Raw genomic sequence first — 12,228 nt, 5'->3', positions numbered from 1 at the left:
ATAGTAGTCCCTCCCTTCAAACTTACTATATGTCATTATTTTACTAGTAATTTGATTTTTATTTTTAATTATTATTTTGACAAATTAAAAAAAGATAAATTTTATACCCATTATTGTTTTAATTAGTGGGTGTGACACGTAAAAAGTGACAAGTAAAAGAATAGAGTATATAATGGGATATTACCAAAAAAAAAAATAGAAAAGGTTTATTGTGGAAAAGATATTTTATTACACAATTCCCATTTCAGCCGTTAATTCAGCTGACAACCCCAAAACGCCCCCCCCCCCCCCCCCAAACCCGCAGAACTGATAATTCCCCTCCGCGTCCCCCGAATCCAAAAAGGAAAAGCTAAACTCCTATTAAACTTGTTTGTATACTAATTTTTTTCTTTATCTACAGTTGAACAACCATGGCTTCTAGTCTTCACCATCCCTTATTTACTCACTCTTTTCCCCAGAAAAATCAGAATTACAGTTATTTCTGTTACTCTACTAATCTTCAACTAAGAGATAATAGTACTAGTTCCTCAACTCGACTCCGTACTGTACTCGTCAAATCATCTAGGGACAAAAATCCTACAACTATATCCAAAAATTCCATTCATAATTCAAATGAAAGTCGGGTCAAGAATCCGGATCCTGACCCGGGACCCGACCCGGATCCTCCCTCCTCCTCCTTCTCCTCATCACTGTTGGATTCAGTCACTTCCTTGCTGTATTATCTTCGACCACACTTGGTTTTGTTATTATTATTATTATTATTATTATTATTCTTATTATTATTGTATCCGTCTACTTTTACTTGTCCACTGTGCTAAAAGTAAATTTTCAGTTTAGAAAATTACTTGAGAGATAATTCATCACTTAGTTCTTCCTATTTTTGCTTATTATTGACTATAGCCATTTTTTTATGCATTTCTCAAAGCATTGAGTTTATGATATTCAAAGGGTGATATAGTAAAATAGTCATTTTGTTTGTTGTTTCTTAAGAGTGTGCCAAGTCAATACTGGACGAGTAAAGATGGCCGAAGGGAGTAGTAATTTTTTGTGTTTATTTTTTTTGCTGATTTGTGTGTTGGGTTGGGTTATTGCAGGGAAGTGCTGAAATTTGATGGAATTGGATGGGATATTGTGTCCATTGCGTTGCCTGCGGCGCTAGCTCTTGCTTCTGACCCCATTACTTCACTTGTTGATACTGCATTTGTTGGACATTTAGGTATAATTTTGTTATATGGTTTATTGTAAATTTGTAATATACTCCTTCCATTTCAATTTGTTGTTTTAGTTTTCCTTTTAATTCCAACTTTCCACGTATCATGTTTAAGAACACAAGATTAAAGAGCAGCATTTTGGTACCTTCTACGTATCTCTAATTTAAGACTATAAAATTCAAAAGTCTTTCTTTACTTTCTTAAACTACGTGTTAGGTCAAAACCAGACAACAAAAACAACATACCCAGTGTATTCCCACATAGTGGGGTCTGGGGAGGGTAAAGTGTACGCAGACCGTACCATTACCTCATATGAAGTAGAGAGGCTGTTTCCAATAAACCCCCGGCTTAGGACCGATAGCAGTATAACAAATACAAAACAGAAATGCATATAAACTAGTACAATCTGGAAAATAAACTAACACCACTAGCCATAAGATAATACTACAGCCACAAGATAAAACTAATTACTATCTATCCGAAACCATAGACAATGCTCAACAACACAAACAAGAAACTTCAGACACAAATAAAGAACGCTCTCCTATTGTAACCGACGCACTCTCACCCTCTAACCCTCTACACTAATCCGCATTCTCCACACCTTTCTATCAAGGGTCATGTCTTCCGTAAGCTGTAACTGCTCCATATCATACCTAATCACCTCCTTCCAATATTTCTTCGGCCTACCTCTACCCCGCCTAAAACCATCCATAGCTAGTGTCTCACACTTTCGCACCGGAGCATCAAATCCCCTCCTCATCACATGCCCGAACCAACGTAACCTAACTTCTCGCATCTTGTCCTCCACCGAGGCCACTCCCACTTTCTCCCGAATACTCTTATTCCTTATCCTATCTTTCCTGGTATGACCACACATCCATCACAACATCGTCATCTCTACCACCTTCAACTTTTGGATGTGAGAGTTCTTAACTGGCCAACACTCGGCTCCATACAACATAGCCGATCGGACTGCCACTCTGTAGAACTTTCCTTTAAGCTTCGGGAGCACCTTCTTATCACATAAAACTCTCGAAGTGAGCCTCCATTTCAACCACCCCGCCCCAATACGATGCGTGTTATCCTTGTCAATCTCCCCATTGCCCTGAATCATAGACTCTAGATACTTGAAGCTCTTCCTCTTCTGAATGGCCTGGGATTCCAGCTTCACAACCACGTCAGTCTCCTGCAACACCTTACTAAACTTACACTCCAAATACTCCGTCTTGGTCCTACTTAACCGAAATCCTTTAGACTCAAGGATCTGTCTCCAAATCTCCAACTTATCGTTAACTCCTTCCCAAGTTTCGTCAATCAGTACCACATCATCCGCAAATAACATACACCAAGGCACCTCCCCTTGAATATGTCGCGTCAAAACATCCATCACCAACGCAAATAAAAAAGGGCTAAGAGTCGATCCCTGATGCAACCCTATCAAAATCGAAAAGTGCTCTGAATCTCCCTCTACCGTCCTCACCCGAGTCTTCGCGCCATCATACATGTCCTGAATCGATCTAGTGTACGCCACGGGCACCCCTCTAGCCTCCAAGCACCTCCACAAAATCTCTCTGGGAACTCTGTCATATGCGTTCTCAAGATCAATAAACACTATGTGCAAGTCCTTCTTCCTCTCCCAAAACTGCTCTACTAGTCTCCTCTCGAGGTGAATGGCCTTAGTAGTAGAGCGACCTGGCATGAAACCGAACTGATTCTCAGAGCTCCTTCTTATCCTCAACTCTACCACCCTTTCTCAAACCTTTATAGTATGACTCAACAACTTAATACCTCTATAGTTGTTGCAATTCTGGATGTCTCTCTTGTTCTTATACAAAGAAATCATCGTACTCCACCTCCACGCTTCAGGCATCTTTGCCGCCCTAAAAATGATGTTAAAAAACCTTGTCAACCACTCTAAACCTGCCCCGCCAGTGCTCTTCCAAAAATCCATTGGAATCTCGTCTGGCCCCATTGCTCTACCCCGATGCATCCTGCGAATAGCCCCCTTGACCTCCTCCACCTTGATACGCCTACAATAACCATAGTCGCGACACTCCTCGAATTTCTCCAAGTCCCCCAACACGAAACCTTTGTCCCCCTTGTCATTCAAAAGTAGTAGTTATTGGGATTAAGATGGTAGACAAAAATGTGTTTTACCCATTATTTTACAATCTAGTACTCCCTCGTCTCAAAATACTTGCCCATGGAAGCTAAAAATGTGTTTTACCCATTGTTTTACAATTTAGTACTCCCCCCTCCCAAAATCCTTGTCATATTTCACTTTTTGTGAGTTAATTTGACTAATTTTTGGAGTTGAATTGGATTAGCTTAATTCAATATTTTAAAATTAAAATCTGGATAGTAGAAAACTAAACAAAAGTACTATAACCTTCTATTTTTCTCGTATCAATGTGGTGAGAAAATACGTTTCAGGTGTTGGTAAAAGTTCGTGTAATTTGACTTAGAGATGCGCAATGTGACAAGTATTTTGGAACAGCGGGAGTAAGTGTTGGGTTCTATGTAAATGTGAATGAAAAATGGAGGGAAGAAAATGAAAGAAAAAATGAAATGTGCGTTTACTTTATAAAAGGAGTGTTTCTCCCACCAAAGGAACATCCTTGTGCTTAAGTATCGAAACATACCTTTCATGGGGATAGTGAGGCAAGAAGAAGACAAGTCTCGCACCGTCGTTGCTTGGCTTCGGCTTTGGACAAAATTCAATTGAAACTTAATTGTTTAATGAAAATTTTCTCCATGAGCATGTGCTAACACACATAGAAGGGACGCGGTACTTCAGTTCATTGTTTGTAAGTGAAAAGGAACGCGATCCTTTAGTTCATTGTTTGTAAGTGAAAAAGGGCGATGTTGCTGCATCTGGCAATGTGCGGACACACATGCCAGCTTATGTCACTCTGCATGTACGCACTTTTGTGCAATGTCTGACATGCGGCCGCATCTCGCCATGTGTGGACACACATGGGTCCGAATGTGGGCCTAACGGCCAAAATAGTGCAATATTTTAGAACCATTGCTTCTTTTCTGAAGAGCTACCTTTTGACTATAAATGTCTGATTTTTCCTCAGATATTATAACAAAATTTTGAAGAAAAATACTCCTCTTTTTCACAAAACTCAACTGTGATTTGCTAATGTTGAGTGAGTTCGTTGTTCGGCAGAATTTGAGGTACCGCTATACTGCTGAAGTGATTCATTTTATCCTGGAAGGATATATTCTATAACCTCGAGTACTTGAAGGGAATAATTTCCTTAAGGACACACTGTGAATTCAGTGGACTTGAATCTTTTAATCTTCATCTCCTTCTAAAAGTTTGGTTTACTAGCTTCCAAAAAAAGTTTGAACTTCATTTGTTGTTTATAGTTGGTTTGAACTTCATTTTTGTTTTTTATAAGTTGATTTGAACTTATTGTTGAAGTTCATATTTGTGAATATAGAGTTAGAATTTCATTTGGTTGTTCATACTTTAGTTTGAACATATTATTGAAGTTCATTGAATACAGATTTTACTAAACCAAAAAATAACAGTAAGTGTTAAGCAAGTTAAATCGTGCACAAATGGGTTGATGCTATAGTTTACTTATAGTGGCTCCCACTTTGTATTAGGTAGATTCTGAGATCACTGAAATAAAGGAGGAGGGGAATAAAATTTCGAAATGATAAAGTGCAACTTACTGACTGGTCCATGTCTGTCTGTCTTATCTATACATGTGTTTTGTAGGTTCAGTTGAATTAGCAGCAGTAGGTATTTCAGTATCAGTTTTCAACCTCATCTCGAAATTGTTCAATGTTCCTTTGCTCAACGTCACAACTTCTTTCGTTGCTGAAGAGCAGGCATTAATTACTAAAGGTGACGGTGAGTTTGTCGAAGCATCTCTTGTTAATTTGTCAAACATTTTTTGTTGCTGATATGAGTTATATTTTTGTTCTTAAACTAGATAGCTCACCTGATTCACAAAGCAAGATATTACTTCCTTCGGTATCAACTTCGTTACTACTTGCCCTTGGCCTTGGCATTGCGGAAGCTGTGGGACTTTCTGTTGGCTCCGGTTTCATGATGAATACCATGGGTATATCTGTTGTATGTCTTATTTTGGAAAACAAGTTATCTTCTATCATGAGGGCTAACTTTTTCTCTTCCAATCCCCAAGTTGTAAGCTATTGAGCCATTTTTGTTTGGAAGTATATCTTGGAGAATGCATATTGACAATCAGATATTATTGATGCATTGACCTCCGTAGGTATGCCTAATTATGATAATCTACCTAAAATGAGGGTAAAAATATACAACTTTGGTTATGAAGTTTGTACTTCCTTGTTACTCAAAGAGGGGGGGAGATCGTCGTGGGGAACTGCTACAAACTTATTTAGCTTCCTGGATTTATGCTTCCCCATATTTCTGCTGTGTATTGCTGTTTGTTGAAGGTAAAACAGTGTAAGTCTATTTGGGATTGTTGATGTGTCACAGGATTCACCAATGCGTGTACCAGCTGAGCAATTCCTTACAATGAGGGGATTTGGAGCTCCACCAGTTGTTATAGCACTTGCTGCTCAAGGAACATTTCGTGGATTTAAGGACACAAAAACTCCTTTATATGCTGTTGGCAAGTATCAAAGATACCCAAATACATATCTGATCTACATAAAGCAAATCCAAGTGAAATCTGTTTTGATAATCTTGTTTCATGAATAATTATAGATTGTTGGCAGATAACTGCTTCTAGCTTTATTGTTGCTGTTTGTATAGTAACTTCACGAATTCATCGGGAAGTTGAGATAAAAAGGGTTTGTTTTCATGTACCCCTTTAGTTGAGCTAAATGCACTATATTAAGCCTCAGTATACAGTAGGTTTTCCTATATAAGTACAGTTACAAAATTTAAGTGGGCAGGCACTACTTTAGATGTTTGACTTCATTTAAATTCATACACCTTGGTGAATTAGGGATAAGACCAGCTTTTATTGGAGATTTGTTCAGCTTAGTTAATTATAGAGAAACAACTCTAGGCCAGTGTTATCACAAGCAACAACAACAAACCCAGTGTGTTCCCACAAAGTGGGGTCTGGGGAGGGTAAGATGTACGCAGTCCATACCGCTACCTCCGAAGAAGTTGAGAGACTGTTTCCGATAGACCCCCGGCTCAAGATAAAGAATAGGTGACAAGTAGATGGATTACATAACAGAAAAGGCTTAAGGAATAATAAAAAGTAAATCAGAGCAATACGAGTGTTATCACAAGCAAAAAGAGCAAAAAAGCTCCAAGGTCCGTTGGGGCTTTAAGCGCAAAGTGTGGACTTTAATGAAAAAAGGCACAAAGGGAGGAAAAAATACAAATATATATGTTTAGTCCAAGACTAGTAATTATAAGCATAAATAACAAATTTATGAACAAAGAAATTGAAAAAAAAAACAATCAGAAATATCAATTGTTTAGTGCTCCTCTTCAAAATAGGCTCATAGGCAAGGAAAAGTATGCCTTAGAAATTAGAACCTTGATGACGTAACTGAAACTCACATTAAGCAAGGCAAAACGCTCAACACATTTTGAGCCTCGCTTCAGGGCTAAAGCGCACCTTTGACAATACTGCTGTGGGGAATGCTACTACCTTATGAGGTGCCTAGAGTATGGCTTTATATTAATCAATATCATTGTTTGCTTGATCCCCCCCTCCCCCCCCCCCCCCCCCTCCAAACACCCACCCACCCACTCGGTATGGTCTTGATAAATAGACTCTTTTTGTTATGTCTCAAATGTTTTGAGTAAAATATTTGCTTGATACTTCTACTTCCATGTCTGACAAAGAAGAGTTCTGGATTATCAGGAGCTGGTAACTTGGTAAATGCATTCTTGTCTCCAATTTTGATATTCTCCTTTGGTTTCGGCATTAGTGGTGCTGCAATTGCTGGTGTGATTTCTGAGTATGTTGTTGGCGGTAAACCAAACTATAGTTACTCTGTACATGATATCACTTCCTGTCCATTCTCTTTATCTTATTTTTTGTTTGATCTACATTTTGACCAGATACTTGACTGCTTCTATCCTTCTGTGGAAGTTAAATGGGAAAGTTCTTCTTATTGCTCCAGACATTGATGTGGGAAGATTTTCTCAGTATCTTAAATCTGGTACTTTCTTGGGAGCTATTGACAATACCCAAATCAGGATACTTTTTGTGGTTAACAAAAAGAATTTTGATAAAAGGACTCCCATTTTGTGTGGATAATCTGTTGGACACAACATTCAAATGTGTCCAACTGAATCTCCTATTGCAGCTGCATATAACTCTATCCATAGTTCCTTCTCAAAAAGTAACTCTATCCATAGTCGAAAATGAATACTTTGAATGGTAAATGATTTGAAGCTTTGAATATGAATCTCATTTACATTTGAAGATAGAGTAAGGGAGGAATGACATTTATACAACAAATTTAAGGTAGAAAAAGAAAGCTCTCTTATATGATATACAAACTTTCTGGTTAACTTCAAATTCATTATAATTTTGCATTTCTTGAGCATATTCTTTTTAGGCATGGTAAACCAGTATTTAGATCAGCACCTTGTGTTGCAAAAGGAAACCTAACACACAAAAATTATCCCCGCTGTAGTGGTTATGTCACTATACTACTTGGCATGTATTCCGCTATCTTATCTTAGATGCTGATGCTCAAATAAAGAGGGGTGAGTGGTGGGGGTGGTTTATGAACATAACACTTAAAGCATGAATTCAAGTGAAAATTTCCAATGCCTCTATGAAAATCATATACGAACCTTTTTTTTCTTTTTACCATAAACTCATTTGTTAAACTTAGCGCACTATAATGATTAATCACATTTTTGAACTGATATCATAAATGCAATATCTTGACCTTTCATGAAACTAACAACTCTTAGAGGTTCTTTAGGTCTGTTTCAAGAAAAAAATGTAGATTGAAAGGCTTCCATGTACCAAACATGTAAACTGACATTTGGTCTTTGAGTGACTGCAGAATATTTTGCATGTTTGAAGCCTGTCGAATGATAATTAAGAGTTTCTCTTGTGGACTTTATCAGAATGTATTGCAATTCTTTAGCTTATTCAAAATACAAAAGATCAAACCTTTCTTAGGTTAAGCTTGTTCTCGTCTTTTCCAGGTGCCCTTCTAATAGGGAGGACTTTCGCACTTCTAATTACCACTACACTATCCACAGCTCTGGCAGCACAACAGGGCCCCGTGCCTATGGCTGGTCATCAGATCTGCTTTGAAGTTTGGCTAGCTGTATCGTTGCTAACTGATGCCTTGGCACTTGCTGGGCAGGTGAGTATACTTCGACTAAAACAATTTGTTTTCTCTGCTGTCATTTCTGGCATTATTGCATAATTTTCTGAAAGGTTGCTCAACAGCCGTTTTTTACGTCTCAAATGAAAATCAAATACTTGTCAGTTCAATTTTATTAGTGAGTAGGTGTGCCTCCGTGTAATGGAACTATCATATATGACCAAATACGACAATTCTAGCTAACGTCTTTTCCTTCCTAATCGCAATTGACCCTTTTCAAATTCTACTTTAATTTTGAAATTTACAATCCAAGGAACAAACGTATATTATTAATCTTCTATGAAAGTAAATATGTTACAATTATTTCTTGAATCTCTTCCTTTCATTTTTATTTCTTTTTGTTTGTCAGTTACCAATGAAGTCACAGGCTTTTCCTTAACTGAAGTTCACAACGAGATCATAGTTAGTGTCATATTTGGATAATTCCATTGAAGTATTTCTTTCAATCTTTACTTTTAAAATATGGTTGTCTTTCATTTTCTTGATTGCATTCTTATTCTGTTGATCTTTAGGCTCTTCTTGCCACTGGAGTTTCTCAAGGTAATTATGGCCAAGCACGCGAAGTGGTTTATAAAGTTCTACAGGTAATTTGCATTCTTACTCCCTGTACTCTTTATTGACTTTCAACTATGATTACTCACTCGGCTTTTAAGAGAAAGCAATATAACTGGAACACTGACTTGCTACATCTTTTACTCTTTATGTGAATCTTGCCAGATTGGTGCATTGACAGGAGTTGCCTTGGGTTTTAGCTTGTTCATTGGTTTTGAAGCACTCTCCACCTTATTCAGCACAGATTCTGAAGTTCTGAAAATTGCCAGATCTGGTACTCTGGTACGAAATTCTTATCCCGCCCGATTCACTCAGCATTCTTCCTTGGATATTTGACCCCAAAAAGTGGATGCTCCCCAAAGTTGAGATATATTTACCTTAGATTACAATTTCTGCTTTGCACCAGCTAGGTTATTTCTATATAATGAAATAGTGTTGGTCATGTATAGAAGTAATTACACAGCTGTCATTTCTAACCTTGTACAGAGCTGTCAAGTTTTGTTATCTGGATGAACTTGATATTTGAATGATAAACTACTTATTCTTATCTTATTAATATGATCTATTGGACAGTTTGTTGCTGGATCTCAGCCAATAAATGCTATTGCCTTCGTTCTTGATGGGCTCTATTATGGTGTTTCAGATTTCGAATTTGCTGCATATTCTATGGTAAGTATTATTGTGCATCACTGCTTTTACCCGCAGAGAATAGTATTCTGACATGCGATACCAGAAACAAAGCCAGAGTAGAATCAAATTGAGAGTGCAAGAAAATTACAGCAACAACAACATACCCAGTGTAGTCCCAGAAAGTGGAAAATTAAGAGGGAAAAAAAGTTAGCAGAGTCTATATGGTTCAATCAGGTGGTAAGAATGTTGAATAAAAAGAAATTTTTATATGATATTTGCTTTTATGGTTAAGCTTTTGTTTCAGTAACAAAACCGTGTAAGAAGAATGAAAAGTCTAGAGAAGAGTTAAGGGATCAAACGATAAGTTCTCCTGAAAGCTGATTACACATAGTAATGAAGTGTTGTCTCAATGACCACACGGTGCTACATCTCTTGGGGTCTTTGCTACAATGAGTGAAGTACAGGCCTAGAACACACATCCAAGTTATCTGTTTTTTAGCCAATCAATGAGATGCTTCTTGAACATTCTGGAATCGGTGTATCTAATTGAATTCAATACAAGCACCAATTTGAGGAAAACTATAGAGAGTGGCTGTGGAGTGTGTCCTACATTGTGACTAACATTTAAAATATACCATCAGATTATGTCCCCTCCTTATGATTCAGCTTCATGTCTTTGACAAACAGTTAGTGAATGGAATAGTCTCCTCAATCTTCTTACTTGTTGCTGCGCCATTATTCGGTCTTCCTGGAGTCTGGGCGGGGCTTTTTCTCTTCGTAGCCTTGCGGGTTGTAGCTGGAATATTGAGGTAAATATCCGCGTCCATCTCTTTCGCCAACCTTAGAGAGGTAATTTTATGAATTGAACCAAGTTGCATTTAATTGTAAAGTGTTGTCTTAGGTTTTCATTTTCACTGGCTGTTTAGTTATTTAAGTGGAATAGTCTTGGTGCTTAATATTTTTAACATCTTATAAAAGGCTTTTGTTTTACCACTTTGACTGTGTTAGTCTTCATTTGAAAGTTGTAGGTTGAATCAAAGCCTCAAGTCTCTGTATATTTTTCCAGAGAAAAACCAAAGGCTTTTGCTCAGTTTATTTGATTTTCTTCCTTGAGTGGTTGAGTCATAATATTCCATTTGCACCAACGTGAAGAAAATCTACTTTAGTTATGCAGGTTACGGTCTCTCCGATGATCATCATTAATCCCTTTGATATAATTAACTTGAAAAACTCTCATATGGCCTAGATGCTGACTAAGGTTTTGCTTCTAAGTTGCCATTGAGTGGAATATGGTCTAAATCGTTATTTTCACCTTAGAGCATTTTCTTTTGGCATAATACATAAGCTGCAAGTAAGTATTCCAATTTTGGGAGTGCATATCTAGACACCTCAACTTGGTTTCAACTTGCGTTTAAACACTCCCACTTGTCCCGACTGTGTCTCTTGGACACTCGACGCTAACGTGACACATAATTTTTGAGTTGTCTAGGTGATTATTTTGTAAGTTGAAGTGTTCAAATCACACAGTGGAAACCAGCTGAGGTGTCTAGATGTGCATACTCAAAGTTGGAGTACTTGCCAACTGAGGATAAGTTTGAGTGTCTGGTTATGTATTATGCCTTTTCTTTTCTGTTACCTTTCAGTGCGATTTTTTGACAAGTACTTGTGAATAGCAGGTTACAAGCAAGAGACGGACCATGGAAATTTCTTCGGTCGGATATGGAACAGGATAGTGTCTGACTTTCAGTTAGCAAGTTGATTGATTCTCTTATGATGGTCAGCAAATTCTGTAAGGCCTATGCCAAGGATGGCGCAAATTGCTGACCATACCTTAACAGGCATTTGCAGATCTTGGCAAAATTGAACTCCTGATATCTGGAAAGTTAATTCTACAGTAGAACAGCCATATCAATTTCATCAATTTCTTTGGTCTCTACTGACGGGGGGAGGATTTATCTTCAAGATTGCTCTGTGGAGGTTTGAAGAACAACCATGATCAAGCTACATCATCTCAATGACCATTAGAAAGTCTAGCTAAACTCTAACTTGGGAATCCACTCCACCACCACCACCTTTTTTCCCTCCAGTTGGTGAAATAATTCAAAAAAGAGAGTTCAACCAAGTGATCTTTGTAAAGTTGAACAGCTTATTTGATGCATATAGTACTATGCTAATGTAACAGTTCATTCTTCTTGTACTCTCATTTCTCTGGATAAGTCCATTGTCCTTGCTCTACATTAGAGGCGTCAATATGGGCCAGGTCCGTTGGGCTGGCCCGACCTGCCCTGTAATTTGATGAGTTGAGTTTTTGTAGCCCATTTAAGAACAAGACTTTTTAGTCCGGCCCGGATAAGCCCATGGCCCGTGGGGCTTGTGCAATGTGGGTTGGGCTAGCTTATAGGTCGGCCCGTAAGTCAAATACATGCAACTATTTAGATTGTTTATTAGTATTTTTATTTGGTTCGAATGATATTATGTCAAAAGTTATTTAATTTCGCTATTA

At 37.8% G+C, this 12,228-nt stretch overlaps 1 protein-coding gene across 3 annotated transcripts; it reads left to right on the top strand.

Moving 5' to 3' along the window:
• The first annotated feature begins 325 nt into the window (after positions 1-325).
• Positions 326-11,922, top strand: LOC124888162 (protein DETOXIFICATION 44, chloroplastic-like). Of its 3 annotated transcripts, none has more exons than XM_047398634.1 (13): positions 326-715; positions 1,095-1,216; positions 4,951-5,085; positions 5,168-5,310; positions 5,698-5,833; positions 7,052-7,148; positions 7,252-7,352; positions 8,359-8,522; positions 9,056-9,127; positions 9,261-9,377; positions 9,669-9,764; positions 10,413-10,534; positions 11,215-11,395. In XM_047398634.1, the coding sequence occupies exons 1-13, from the start codon at positions 411-413 to the stop codon at positions 11,216-11,218; spliced, it is 1,614 nt and encodes a 537-aa protein (XP_047254590.1). In that variant the 5' UTR covers positions 326-410; the 3' UTR covers positions 11,219-11,395. The 3 variants fall into 3 exon arrangements, with proteins under 3 accessions (XP_047254590.1, XP_047254589.1, XP_047254587.1); XM_047398633.1 differs by lacking the exon at positions 11,215-11,395 and adding an exon at positions 11,402-11,922 and having other exon boundaries at positions 327-715; positions 4,951-5,079; XM_047398631.1 differs by lacking the exon at positions 11,215-11,395 and adding an exon at positions 11,402-11,922 and having other exon boundaries at positions 328-715.
• Positions 11,923-12,228: the final 306 nt, after the last annotated feature.

Source organism: Capsicum annuum, chromosome 10 (assembly GCF_002878395.1).
Source record: "Capsicum annuum cultivar UCD-10X-F1 chromosome 10, UCD10Xv1.1, whole genome shotgun sequence".
Classification (NCBI taxonomy): Eukaryota; Viridiplantae; Streptophyta; class Magnoliopsida; order Solanales; family Solanaceae; genus Capsicum; species Capsicum annuum.
The sequence above is the reverse complement of the archived record's forward strand: the minus strand, read 5'-3'. Positions and strand labels throughout refer to the sequence as shown.

Excerpts from the sequence above, each read along its gene's own strand:
- LOC124888162 (XM_047398631.1), top strand. The coding sequence starts at position 411 with ATGGCTTCTAGTCTTCACCATCCCTTATTTACTCACTCTTTTCCCCAG. Across the intron at positions 1,217-4,950 it reads TGCATTTGTTGGACATTTAG|GTTCAGTTGAATTAGCAGCA; the intron begins GTATAATTTTGT and ends TGTGTTTTGTAG. Across the intron at positions 8,523-9,055 it reads CCTTGGCACTTGCTGGGCAG|GCTCTTCTTGCCACTGGAGT; the intron begins GTGAGTATACTT and ends GTTGATCTTTAG.